The following is a 14,890-nucleotide window of genomic DNA, read 5'->3' on the forward strand; positions in this document are numbered from 1 at the left end:
TTAGTGCTTGAACTAAATTAAGAAAACAGCCACAAAATAAGCACATTTAAATGATATGACAGGGCTGGGGTTGTGGCTCAGTGGTAGAGCACTTGCGTAGCATGGGTGAGGCACTGGATTTGATCCTCAGCACCACATAAAAACAAATGAAAAAAATAAATGTTAAATTCTTTTAAAAAAAGAATGATATGACAACATTTAAATGAGATGGCACTCTAACTTATTTTAATATATCTGTATAAACTTATATGCTTAGCTGTTACTTTCACAAAATATGTGTTACAAAACAGCAAAAGTATCCATGCCAAAGAAAAGCAATGTGTAAACACTGTTACTTGATTTACTCAGTACTGATATTGAACTTATCAAGAATTAGAAACGCTGGATTCTATACAAATGATAAGAACAAAAATGAAAGATATTACTTGCATCAAATCTCACCCAAGTCCCTTTATAATTAAGGTAACACATTTATACAATAAAGTAGAATTAGTTTTCCTACGTAAGTTTATTTGTTTCTAAAAGGGAATCTAATTAATGATTTTATAAATACCACACTCTAGAAAAAGAATCCACGTAACGAACATGACTTGTAACTTAGACTCAATTTTTTTTAATTGCAAGTAAATGTCAGAACATGAGCAAACACATAAAATAGGAACTAATCAATAAAGAAACAATTTTTAAATCTAAGCTAATGCTCAAATCCTTGAAAGGTTTCATAAATACCTAATTATGAAAACAGTAAACAGAAAATAAGATTGTTAGCTACAAAGAGCATCCATACTCTCATGTTGACATAGGTCCACTTCTGGCTAGAATGCCATTTTTTATATGTACTTCATATATATATATTGCAAAGGACATACATTAACAGGTCAAGAACAGTAAAACACAAAAGAAAAATTTTATAAATCATCACTGGTGATCACTGTGAGAAAAGATATTTTGTCTTTTGTTCACTGCCATATTCCTAGTACTGAGAAAGTCCCTTGCATAAAGAATACATATTTGTTGAACAAATCAATGAATGAATGAATATCAAAGTAAAGTCTACCTATAATCAATGTTATAAGAATTTCTAAGGGAAAAATTTCAGTGCCTTTTTTGTCTTAGGAAATATAGGTTAAAGAACTAGAATATATGTATTCAGAATTCTGGGAATATAAGTGATTCTATTAAGATTATTATTTTTTGAAGTTATTTCCTTTTGTAAAATATCACTCATAAGCTCCTCAAGGAAAAAAAAATTACTAAAATAGGTAGGGCCCAAGCAACTGTCATAAAGCTCAGGAAGAATAGCAACGAGGTTACATCTACTAGTTTTAGCTTATGGGTTGAGACAAAGTATCAAACAAAATCTTTCAATTATTTCTCAAAACTTAACACAATATAGGGCTTTTCCTATCATGTGCATACATATATAGTTAGTAATATTAAAATATATACAGTTTCTGAATGGGGAAAACAGCTTTAAGGTACTGCATATTACTATTTATAACAGCTATGCTTTTCCCAATACTGTCTTAGAAAAACCAGGCTTCTGATATCAGCCATTATTTTTTGATCAAGTAAATGCTATACCAGGGCTTTATACAGGATGCTACCAGATATCTTTTATTGACAATTTTCTTTTTTTCATCCCCTGACCAACTCAACAGTTATATAAAACTTGTTATACAAAAGCTTAACTAAATACCATATAAATACAACATATATAGCAATCTTTGTGTTTATGTGTGTGTACACAGACTGGGGATCAAATACAGAACCTTGTACATGCTAGGTGAGCACTGTAGCATTTGGCCACATCCTCAGTTTCTCTAATTAGAACTTTATTTGTATGATAAACCAGCAAATAAATTTCACAAGTTTGATATTTACACGACAGAGAACTGTTGAATTTCTAAGCAGTCTCAAAAACAACTTTTCTGTAAAATCAATAAAAATGTCATTATTGGTAGTACTAAAGAAATACAGAGTCTACGAAAAGAATGGCAATAACAATATTTTGACTTTAAGCATACTAACTTCTCCTTAAACACTGGCATGCTTCCAGACTTTATCAATGCAGTTCTTACAATGTTCCTTCCAAATCAAATTTGGGGTTTTAGAAGTGGTAGTTAATGTTTACTGGAATCCATTTATTTCTTAATAAAAATAGAGTTATTTTAAGATGATCTTTTCAGACATAAGAACTGTGTACAGAGTCTGGGGTTCTACTGTGGCTTAGTGGGAGAGTGCTTGACTGGCACGGGTGAGGCACTGGATTCAATCCTCAGCACCAAATAAAAATGAATAAATAAAACAAAGGTATTTTGTCCATCTACAACTAAAAATATTTTTAAAAAAGAACTGTGAATACTGAATAGTTACTTTTCAAAAATTTTTATAAGCCAGGCATGGTGGTGCATCCTATAATTCCTGTGGCTCAAGAGGCTGAGGCAGGAGGACTGTGAGTTAAAAGCCAGCCTCAGGAACTTAGCGGCACTCTAAGCAACTTAACAAAACCCTGTCTCTCAATAAAATATAAAAAAAGGGCTGGGGATGTGGCTCAGTGGTTAAGGGCAAGTGAATTCAATCCCCAATCCCCCCCCAAAAAAAAAGATTTTCTATAATTCTACATTAAAATATATATAAATGTAAAATAATATGTCACAAAATATAATTGTAAAAGTATTACTTAAGTAAGGTAAGATAGCACACATTAGTAATCCCAGTTACTTGGGAGACTGAGGCAGGTGATCAGAAATTCAAGGCCCACCTCAGAAAATTAGCAAGACTCTGTCTCAAATAAAAAAGAACTGGGGATATAGCTCACTCAGTCATAAAGCACCCCAGAGTTCAATCTCCAGTACCAAAAAAAAAAAAAAAAAAAAAAAAAAAAGTCTGTACTTAAAATATTCTTTCATGGCTTAATATTATAAACAAGTCTTTTCAATTTTTTCAATTAAAGCTCAAACATCCTAATTTCAATCATTCAACTACATGTTTATCTTGGGAATATAATGGCTGACTAATAACTCTTCTCGAGTGTTTTGGGAACTTCTCTGAAAACAAAGTTTAAGAGTATAACACAAGTATTACTCTATAAAACAACTCCAATGCATTATAGAATATTTGAATTGGAAGGACATTTTGTATAATCAACCCAACTCTACGTTACAGAGAAGTGAAGTGGTTTGTTTAAATGTCACAATGAATGGACAGGAATCTGGAACTCTGCCCACTCCTCTCTCTACCACTCATATTAACAGTTGAAAATTATAAAGTTGGAAACTGACAAAAAGGCTTCAAAAAGATGTAAACTATAAACCTGAATATATTGAAAGCAAAACTAAAAAATCCTAAATTATAAACCTTTTTGATAGAAGACTGGCTGACCTAGAGAGCAAACCTAATGACTGAATTCACTTCAGAATCATTATGGCAAGCGAGAAGACCTGAAATCCTAGATAATCCTGCATATCATAATTAGTTAAGAGAAATCCCGTTGAGCACTAAGTGCTAGATAGGTAGCTATCTTGAAAGGACAGTCCTGCACCAAGAACTACATCTAAAATATAATTTTTCAAGTGAAAATGATATAATTTTTTGCACCAAAGCTTTTAAAAATAATACAAACAAGTAACTCTTAAAAGTATAAGAAAAAAATGTTTGTTTTTAACTAAGACTATGGTTACAGAAGTAAAATGAAGAAGCAAACAGGTATTGTATGCTTAAGGAAAATGAAACACTTTATCTGGTATTTTTAAATTAGTTTTACAAAGGAAGATGGAAGAGACATACAAAAGTTAGTCACATAATCTTAAAATCAATAGGGATAAAAAACAAAACAGATTTTGAAAAATAGGTTTAACTATATTAATAGAAGTATAAGTAGAAGCAAGCTACTTTGAAATCTGTCAGGCTGGATTATTCAAGCTCTAAAATTTACTAGCTTTTACTGTTTTTCACAATGTGATATAGAAGACTTAGTTATGAATAATTCCAGCATCCCCAATTTCTACTTATGTGACCCTGGGCAAAGTTACTTAGCCTCTCTGAATCTGAGCTTCCTCATTTATAAAAAAGGAAGCAATGACAACTACCTCATATGATTTGGTTCAGACAAAAACAAAAGCATTCACTTGCATTCATTCATTCACAATTGAAATGTAAGGGATGCAAGGAAAAGAAGATTCAACTGCTGCCCTAAGGGAACCCATAGTCCAAGTGAAGGAAACAAACTAGTAAATAGAAACGAATGAAAACTGCAAGGGCCCAGAGGTTAATACAGAGTGCTAAGGAAAGGAAGTACAGTAGCTAATATTGCCTGAAGGTAAGGGTTCATGTCCAATTTTACACTTGAAGGATAAGTGAAAATTCAAAAGACAGACAAAGAGTATGGACCAAGCATTCTAGGCAAAGAGAAATACAACCCCACCCAGCAAAACCCTTTGCACAGTGACTAACATATAATATCTTCTCGATGTTTAAGTATTTTCTGCTAATGTTATAAAAAATTACAAATTATGTCCTTCAGAGTACCATCTGATTTTGAAGGAAAAGAATACAAATGCTTGTACAAAAAAAATTAAACAAAAAAAAAATTAACCATAGTTTCTTTTCTTCTACATAATCTTCCAAAAAATTAAAATATCTAAATAGCCAGGCATGGTGGTATACACCTATTCCTGCTAGTCAGGAAGATAAGGTGGGAAAACCACTTGGGCCCATGATTTTGAGAACTGCCTGGGAAATAAAGGGAGACCCACTTCTCAAAAAAAAAAAAAAAAAATACACACACACATACACACACACACACACATAAATGCCTACATTGTAATTTAAAGTGTTGTGTTTTAATATTTACTGAATTTGAAAGAAGAGAGTAAACCTGGGCAGAAATGGGGAAGGCACAAACCACTGGTTAGCAAGGTGGGCTACAAAGTATTAATATTTCCCATGACCTTCTTTTGAAAATGTTAATTATTATCCATAAATTTACTTTTTATTTTTATTAATTTTAAGATTTACTCAGGGCCAGGTATGGGAGCCTGAAATTCCAGCAGCTCAGGATGCTGAGACAGAAGGATTGCTTTGAGGCCAGCCTCAGCAACTTAGGAAGGTCCTAAGCAACTTAGGGAGAACCTGTCTCAAATTAAAAAAAAATAATAAAAAGGGCTGGGGAAGTAGCTCAATGGTAAAGTGCCCCTGGGTTCAATACCAAAAAACAAAGGTACACTCAGGAAGCCAGGGCCACCCTCCTAGGTTTAAGTATTCTCTAGGGTAAGGTACTTCTCAACAAAGTGCTAAAAGTATAACCCTGAGGGCAAATGAAATCAAGATTAGGACAGAGGAACTACCTAAATTCTAGAAGTTGCTCAGCAGAGAAAGGTCCAATGAAAGAACTCCTCAGCATCAGTTAACAGATTAAATAAATATAAAATATATGTATCATGAAATAAGGTATGGTGGCACACAACTGTAATTCCAGATACTCAGGAGGATGGCAAGTTCCAGACCAGTCTGGACAACTTAACAAAACTCTGTATTAAAATAAACTAAATGGCTGCGAATAGACTTCATTGTTTGCTTAATATGTGCAAGGCCCCAGGTTCAAAACCATATATGAATATGTGTGTGTGTGTGTGTATCTAAAATATATATATATATATATAAAATATATATATGACTATGTGTTTATATATATCTACATTAATCTGATATTATATCTTTAAATAGGCATGTCCATATAATATATAGATATTATATCTACATACAGATATATATATACACACCCATAGTTATATACACATAAGTATAAACACACACACATACACACACACACACATAAACATATGCACACATAAAAAATGCTTCTAAAAAGTTAAGAAAATTAAATAATAATTGAGGGCCAGCTAACTACCACCATGGTAGAAACTAAACAGCATGAGAAAACACCTTAAGCAAGATAACTTAAAATACAATAATTATAAATAATATATAGAAAATAAGTTCAATGAGAAGGGATGAGAATCTCTGAAATAAGATATCTGAAAGACTCAGACAAGATATCTTCTACTTCCTAAGAGTGAATACTATATCAATGTCATATTGAATTGTTTTTTATGGCATAAAATGTGAATAATACTAAATATCATTTGACATATGTTCTTTCTTTTTGATACAGGGGATTGAACCTTGAGGTGCTTTATCACCAAGATACATTCCCAGTCATTTTGATTTTTTTTTTATTTTGAGACAGTGTCTTACCAAGCACCTGAGGTTCACCTGGAACCTGCAATTCTCCTGTTTCAGTCTCCCAAGTCACTGAGACCACAAGTGTGCACCACCACACTGATCTAACTCATTTTTTTCCTGCTAACACACACTTCAAAACACTAATTTGGCATTCAATTCTGAAGCTCATGTTTTAAATACTCTTTTATATAGTATTGTTTTATATATCCCTTATATAATATTTGGAAAATTAGAAAAATACAAATTCTGGGGTTACAGTTGCCCAGATTTCCATGCATTGCCATCCAGCCACTCTGACCAAATTTTAAGAAGTAGCAACATAATAGTGCACACTTGTAATTAGGAGGCTGAGACAGGAAGATCACATGTTCAAGGCCAGCCCATAAAACTTAGGGATATCTTGTCTCAAAATGGGGTTGGGGGAGGTTAGGAATGTACCTAAGTGGTAGAGCAAGAACATCCCTGGGTTCAATCCTTGGTACCACAAAAAATGAAAACACACACAAACACACTAAAGCATACCAATATTCAATTTTGAGAACAATGATCACAGGAAAAAAATTTTGTAAGGCAAATTTACAGAATCCAAATTCTTACCTAACAGCAGTTCTCTTTACTTTTATAATATCATCTCATTTGTACTGAGATAACAAATTTCCTAATCTTCCAGAATTTTAATCACTGAAAAGTGTGTTTCCTAGCCAAGCACAGTGGCACAAGCCTGTGATACCAGCTATTCAGGAGGCTGAGTCAGGAAGATGACAAATTCAAGGCCAAGCTCAGAAAGTTAGCAAGACCCTTTCTCAAAATGTAAATAAATACATACATACATACAAAGGTCTGGGAAGTAGAGTAGTTTGGTAGTAGAATGCCTCTAGGTTCAATACCAGTAACACACACACACACAAACACAAAGTGTTTTCTAGAACCCAAATGTGAAAAGCCAAGAATCAACCCAGAAAAATAGCTACAGATAAAAAGTTTGGAGAGCAAAAGAGTCTATTCCTGACTCAGTAAGTCAGGAGTCAGGAATCCTGGTTTCCACATATTAATTGTTCTCTGCCATAAAACCTATAAGCATCATATGCACGCTATGCTGCACTGGGCTTAAGCAGCACATAGATTTTGGTTTCTCATGAAAAATTCTGTTCTTCCAAACTATGACTGTGTCTCCAAATGGCAGTTAATAAATCACACATATGTAAACTTCTTCAATACTAAGAGATGCAGTGACTATGCTAGTAGAATGGAAGTGTCATTCAGTTATAATAGACAAGTCAAACTATTAACTAGTAATTGGAGAACAACAGCTAGGTTAGGTAAGGAAAGAATACAGGTATGTCAGGAATTCAAATAATGTTTTAAATTAGTTGGTGAGAATCAATTGATATAATGTGAAAACACTTTTAAACTTGAATGTTTTATATGCAGATGCAAATTCTAGTAACATTCATCATCATAGATGCATGTATTCTTTTAAAGATATTAATGAACTTATAATCTTGATGAAAGATTTTTTTAAATACCATTAAATTACTTCAAGTCTTTTGTATATAAAATGAAGGTAGTAAAATCTATGTCACTTCAAATGTAAGCACTAACTAGTGCTTTCAATTTTATAGATAAAAATCTTGAACAAATGTAAAAATATGAAACACACCTGAAGATAATTATATCTTTGGCTAAGTCTTATGATGGGAAGACTCTTAAAATGGCTCAAAAATATTAAGCCATGTCTTATTAAAAGCTTCTAAACCATAATTTCAATATATAAAATTTAATATTAACAAAAACTATTTAAAGATACACAACACACAGACAGACAGACACATCCTTGATGCCAACAATTCACCAGGATCACCAAAAATTAAAGGACATTTGCAATTATTTAAATTATAACCTTAAGATAAATTGCGAGCAGCAAATCTATTGTCAATAACAGACAACTAGAAAACAGAAAATAAGGAAAAATGCCCAAATCAAACTTCAGACACAATCACAATTTCAAAACTCTCCACCGTTACTTAAAATTCTGGAAAACTAGTTTAGATTGCTTTATTTTGAATGCCATATTCACAAAACTTAGTTCAATATGAACTTCCAAACATTTTATGTACAGACTCATTTTTTTAAAGGTAATTCTGATCTAGATATGTCAATACATTCCTACTGGTAACTTTAACAAAAAATTACCTTCCCTTTTATTCCAAATTAGGAGTAAAAAAATGCATCAAATGAATTTTTTTTAAAAAAGTGGGGGGCTCCCCTGGGAGAGGTAATAGTAAAAGTAGTAATTTAGTGTTGAAGATGCAAAATTTATCCTTTCCTTAATAGTTTTCTGGATTAATCAAGCTAAGACTGCAATGAATTCAAAGTATATAATATGAACAGACAGGCAAGGTTTTTGTTTTATATATGAAGTACATATAGTTACACAATTCTGATCAAATGTTGATATCCCTGTTTACAATCTTTCACCACTTCATTATGAATTTTTATTCTTTCCTTTTCATACCCAAGTATTCCTTAAGTTTGAAGTATTGCTATATAATTTAATGAGCCATATATATCAAAATTATGCTATTTATTAATACTGAGCCCTAAATTTCAATACAAAACATGTAGCTAAATCAAAGACCACACTCCATAAATGCATTGCTCTAATAACGGCACTTTTAAAAATATTTACCAAGAAAAAATAATCCATCTTTTGCACAATTAAGCCACTCAAATTTAGAGGTCAGATATGTACTAATTTTAATCTACAACTGATGAATCTAGCAATTAATAATGCACACACGGTTCTTAGCCACTGTACTTCTGTTCCTTCTGTTCAAATTCTCACTCAACCCTGCCCCTTATTTCTTTACAAAGAAATTCACAGGTAGAGAACAGATTCAAGACAGAATATCAAAAAGTAATATCCCTTGAAAATCTGCATCTAAGTATGAAAAATATCTAAAAGCATGATATACAAATTACATGAAACACAAAAAGTATACATAATGTTCAAATAATAATAGCAAAATTATCTGTGTATATAAATTTTTAACAATGTATAAGGAGAGTAGGTGTGGTAAAGGACACATATAATTGTAGCTACTAGGGAAGTTGAGGTAGGAGTATTACAAGTTCCAGGTCAGCCTGGACAAACTGTCTCAAATGAAAAAAGGGCTAGAGATGTATCTCAGTGCTTTCCTAGCATGTATGAGCCCCCAGATTCAATGCCTAGTACAGAAAAAACAATGTATAAAGAAGGGCTGGTAGAGTAGCTCAAATGGTAGAACACTTGCTTAGCTTGTGCAAGGTCCTGGCAATCAATCCCTAACACAGAAAAAAAAAAGCATAAGGAAATATTAAAATAAAAAAGAATCAGTAAATAAAAAATACAAAATGTAAAAAAAATCAAGGTTAAAGTATATCCTTTATAAATGGGTTAACAAGAATTCAAAATAATTGGTTAAAGGTTAAGCCTCACTCATACTAAAAATAAGGTCATTTAAATCAACTAGAGTCCATTATCACCTATTAAAATCACCAAAAGACTAAAAAATCATAATGAAAACTCACATTAAGTTGCTAGAAGTGGACATTAAAAATTAGTACAGTTACTGTCTTCTGTAGATTAATCTTATAACATATGACAAAAGCATTTTAAACTGATAAGCCCCTTGACCTGATAAATCCACTTTAAAGTCTAAGAAAATAACTCAAGGGAAGCAGGGTGCAGAAAAAAAACACCTAGCCAGGAAAAAACATAAGTGAAAAAGTAGAAGCAACAAATGCTCAACTGGAAGATGGGTTCAAAAAGTGGAAGCAACAAATGCTCAACTGGAAGATGGGATCAAAATATAACATCTTAAATACAACTGAATTTTCTCTTACCATTAAAAAAATGATGACTATTTAATTACACAAGTATGTGCAAAAAATATAAAGCATAAAATATACAGAGAAATATAAAGCATGAAATGAACATTGGTTACAATTATGTAAAACTTTGCCTTTACAATATAAACAAAAGGAAATATCTAGTAAGCTGACTTTTTTACTTAAATATCCCATCAAGTTAATTTTTAAAAAAATCTTTTTAAGTCTCCTTTTCCACTTGCTTAAAAAAGACTAACCTGTATACACATACAGACTGTAAGAGGCATAAAGGTAAAGAAAAACATTTTCAATATACTTCAACTTTAAAACTGTTTTTAAAGCAGTATTGGTAATTATATGTTAAAACATATATTAGTAGGCACTGTTGTTTTTGCCTTTTGATGGACAGGCAGAACTTAAGTCCAACAAAGAGCCTGACTATAAATAACCTGATAATACATAGTTTTTCAAAAATAATTTTATACTGCTGAGAAATTATTACCATTAATAGTACAGATGTCTAGTTTACCCTTGTAATGATTCTTATATCACCTTTGGTAAGTTGCAAAATAAAAAAAAATATTTAATGAGTAGACTGTATAATAATTAATAACATGAACTCACTTGCAAAACAAAGAAATATCAAAATAAACAAGTAATTTAATATTGTTCTATTAAAAGCATATTTTAAACCATCTTGTTTATATTTAATGCTCCAACTTTCTTTAACTTTGCCTGATTTTCCTCATTTGGATCTTATTTGATGGAAAGATAGCTGAATTTAGATTTCAGTAACAGCACCCCTTTCTTGTTTCATTACCTTACAATTCACTATGCATATGATTAATACAGAACTTCCTCTCCAAAATAAAAAGGACCATGTTTTTGTGTCAATGCTGAACAGAAGGTGCATTTACAGTAGGTACTGTATTTGTAGGAGATACAACAGTCAATTCAATGCCTTTGGTCCTTTAATATAGAGTATATTTTTAAATATGCCCATTGTTATCTCCTTGTAATCCCAAAATCATATTTCACCAATTCTCAAAAAGGTCATAATCCACAGTTTTTATTTCGTGAAAATGCATCTGTATAAATGTGATTTACTGAAGATTTAATGAGCTATTTTCTATGATCTGAGATATACAATGATATGCTTTTTATTCGGTAGCCTATTATCTAAAACCGGCAAATTTTGGAATCACTCGATGCTCCTTATTATTTTTAATTGTGTCGTTTCTCCTAGTCCAGGGTCCGTCAACTCCCCTTCTGAGCCCCTTCTCCCCCCTCAAAAAAAAAAAAAAAAAAAAAAAAAAAGACCAAGCCTGGCCTCAGTTCCCGTATTTCAAGCCAGGACCAACCAGAAACCAGTTTTCTTCCACTAATCCGGAACTCCGGGCTGTTACCAACGTTGTCATTGGCTAGCGTCAGTCCTTGGTACGTGCCCCAAGATAACCCCCTGGTTTCTCTCCCTTTTCCCCCTACAATGGGCCTTCCCTGATGTTTGTAACATTCATAATCCACAACAGGGCATCTCTAATAATCAACTCACATTCTTCAAAGTTTTGGGGTAGAAACAAGCGAGGCTGAAGGGAAGGCTAGGTACCCTTTTCTCCGACTCGCGGGGGAGGGGGAAGGGGCAGTCGTCCTTAGGCTAGGCAACAAGCTCTGGAGGGCCGTAGGATGAGGGGTCGGGGAGGGTTGGGGGTACAAGGTGGGGAGGGAGTGGAGAAAGAGTTGGATTAAGTTGAAATGAAAACTTTACTCACCAGATCCTCGAAGCTTCTTCGGTGCTCTTTCCCCTCCCAGTCTAAGCGGCGCGGAATCAGCTGGGGGCCAGAGGAAAAGAAAGGGGGAGGGGGGGCAAAAGATGAAGGCGAAGCCTCCACTCCCCATCAACTGGACCCAGGTCCTCGACCCTTGGTGTCTTTATTTCTCTTGTCCCAGTAGCTACTACCTCAAAGGTAGACGGGTGTGTGTGTGGAGGGGTGGGGGGAAGGCCGAGGGGTGGTATATCCTGTAAAACCGACTCCCAAAGACATAAAGAGGGGGCGAGTTAAGACCCCAGCATCGGCCGCCCCCTTTAAGAGAAGAAACCGGTTCACCCTTGTGATAACAGCTACGGGTGCCCATATAGAAGCCTCCCTCCTGGCGCCTGCCCTCCGCCTAGGACTTGCCCTCCCCTTCCTACAGTCTCACCCCAACCTTCCCCAAGGGGCTCCTTACCTGATGCTCCTCGAGCTCCTGCACTAGCACCTGAGCAAAAGGGAAACACGGATATGAAGAGCAGCTCAAATCACCAACCCATTCCTCCTTTTCCACTTAGAACCCAGCCACTGACGGTAGGACTAGTCAAGGCCGGCCTTTCCCTCACCCTCAACGCAACTGCTCTCACCCCGCTGCCTCAATTTCCCCCACAGGAACCATTCCCCACGACTCCCGGATCATCTTCTCCCTCTCACCTGAGCGGATTTGTTGCAGGGTCCGGACTGCAAGAACCTAGCGATCAGGTAATACAGCTCTGAGGAAGAGGGGGGGGAAAAGAGGTTGAGAGGAAGGTAAAGAAGAGAAATAGAAGCTTTTTCAAAAGAAACTGACAGCCATCGCGCTAAGCCCCCATCCCCTTAGCCTCTGGACACAGCTACCCACCGGCTTCGATCTGAGTAGGTGCCGCCGCCATCCTTTTCCCGAGGGGGTTTGGGGGGCTCGCTTCGGAGGGGTTGGCGGGGGCGGGTGGAGGCGCTGCCTCTATTGTGGTGAAGCCCCCATGCCCGGGAGTCCCGCCGCTTCCGCCGCACTCCTCGTCCCAGTTTCGGTCTCTCTCGAATTCATCGCATCACGTTTCGACCCATAGATATTCTAGCCCAAGAGCTGAGGAGGCGGAGGAGGAAGGAGAGGGAGAGAGAAGAGGAGGGAGGAGCCGAAGTCGCGGAGGGGTGGGCGGGGGCAAAGGGGGTGGAGAGAGGGGAGGGTAAAAACGTTGAAACAAGCCTGCAGCACTCGCTGGTCGCCGCCAGAGGCACTAACGCAAACGCCTGACTTTAGCTCTTCCAGAGGACTGAGGGTTGCCTAGCTACGGCTCTAGAAAGGAGAAGGAGGTGCTAACTGACAACCGACGCTCTGGCAACCGCCGTAGAACTCTGTGGTGGCGTTGGCGTCCGCGAGCTCTGGACTCGCTTGCCATTCCTGTGAGGGCAGTTGGGCCCTTTCCGGCAGAGAATTCTTCCTGCTTGGGTGGTGAAGAACTTGTGGGGGGCTGCCTAGACTCAGTTGCCTTCATGGGGCACCTAAGCGGTTTTGTTTTTTTCCCTCCCCCACCAACAGGAGGCTAGCCCATAATGGGCATTATGATTAAGAGAAGAAAACATGATTTTTGTACCAATTGAAAATGCTGTACTTACGGGTCCCGAGTGTGGTGCTAAAATTGTTACAAGACTACTTAAAATGTCCCCCGATTCTGAAAAAGATTGCTTGAGAAATTTTCTGTCAGCCATGAAGCATTTACTCCTTCTGAAAGTTTAACATAAGCTATATCTGTCCCATTCCTATTGGATAGTTTTTATCGTGTTTTCAAACATCCGACTACTTAAGGATTTTTTTTTTTTTTAAGTATGGCCTGGTTATGGAAATCTGTATATGCAAGGTAGTTTTCCACAGATTTGGGACTGCATTTGTTACTTAATATGTAACCCCCACTCTTAGTACACACTGTCTTTTGATCAAAGTGTTTGTGTAATAATTGACACAGACAGTAAACTAGGTCTCTCTGTTCCTATTTCACTTACATCCTGTTCTCACCCCACCTTTAACTAATATAATTAATAAAAGCTGAACCCGATGAGGCTAGAAATGTTGTTGGAGTTGTGATATTATGTTGAAATATCCAAATTTGAAATTTCACCTAAATTTAGGGTGTTATTAGGAATTTGATTTCCTCACTTATAATTCAGGCATTGACCACAGCGGGTCTAGAATTCCATTAAATTGACATGAACTTTATCCAAATTGACTAGCTTGCTCCTGTAAGTGCCCTATCTCTCCTTCCCTCCCTCTCCCCCTCCCTCTCCCCAGCTCCCTCCCTCTACCCCCCCATCCACCCCAGCCATTTTTTCCTCAGCAATAAATATATGGTGATTTTAAATTGATGGATTTATCTTTGCTTGGCTATGGTACTTGACAAAACAAATACCATTAACAAAAAATTAGATAATGAAAAGATATAAGACCTAGACAAATCGTTACAAGTGATTTAGCAAAATACCAGAGTGAATAATTTTTATCATTCAAGTATAATAGTTTATCAAACCACTACAAAGTACTTTACATTCTTTTACCTCATTTAATCTTTACAGTGACCCTAGGAGTAGGTTAGAAAATTACCCTATTATACAGATAATAAAAATGACTTTATGACTTTGGACCCCTAACATTCTGTGAACCTTATTCCTCACCTGTAAAGTGTGAGTAATGAATAATATTTTCCATGCTTCACAAGAATTTTTGTAAAATTCATGCGAGAATATGTTTATGTTCAATTTCAAAATTTATGTGGCACTGTTGTTTCAATAATTACTTCTGTATAAGTAGAGAAAAGAGAGAAAAAGCATACAATAATTAGAACAGAAATTTAAGGTGAAGAATAATAACAGAAGATTGGAGTAAGGAGGTATTATCTAGTAAGGACTAAAAAGAACTCCAGAGAATATAGACTACAAGATATATAGTAGACATAGGAGATAAAATGGATATAGCCAGTACCACCTAGAACTTATAT

The 14,890-nt window shown here is 35.5% G+C and overlaps 1 protein-coding gene and 1 long non-coding RNA gene across 2 annotated transcripts in view; one reads left to right on the forward strand and one right to left on the reverse strand.

Annotated features, from left to right (window-relative positions):
• Brwd3 (bromodomain and WD repeat domain containing 3) overlaps positions 1–13,008 on the reverse strand; it is a 156,810-nt gene extending 143,802 nt beyond the window's left edge. The window contains exons 1-4 of the mRNA XM_046442605.2: positions 12,766–13,008; positions 12,579–12,637; positions 12,343–12,372; positions 11,886–11,945 (exon numbers count right to left, since the gene is read on the reverse strand). Coding sequence (XP_046298561.1) covers positions 11,886–11,945; positions 12,343–12,372; positions 12,579–12,637; positions 12,766–12,796 — 180 coding nt within the window. The 5' untranslated portion in view covers positions 12,797–13,008. The remainder of the gene's footprint in view (positions 1–11,885; positions 11,946–12,342; positions 12,373–12,578; positions 12,638–12,765) is intronic.
• Positions 12,232–14,206, forward strand: LOC124091532 (uncharacterized). The gene is made up of 3 exons (XR_006851369.2): positions 12,232–12,458; positions 12,537–12,626; positions 13,162–14,206. It is a non-coding gene; the product is annotated as an uncharacterized LOC124091532 (long non-coding RNA).
• Positions 14,207–14,890: the final 684 nt, after the last annotated feature.

The sequence above is a fragment of the Marmota monax genome, unplaced genomic scaffold (genome assembly GCF_021218885.2).
Source record: "Marmota monax isolate L192 unplaced genomic scaffold, Marmota_monax_Labrador192_F-V1.1 WCK01_AAM20220418_F8-fsc00212, whole genome shotgun sequence".
In the NCBI taxonomy this organism is placed as follows: Eukaryota; Metazoa; Chordata; class Mammalia; order Rodentia; family Sciuridae; genus Marmota; species Marmota monax.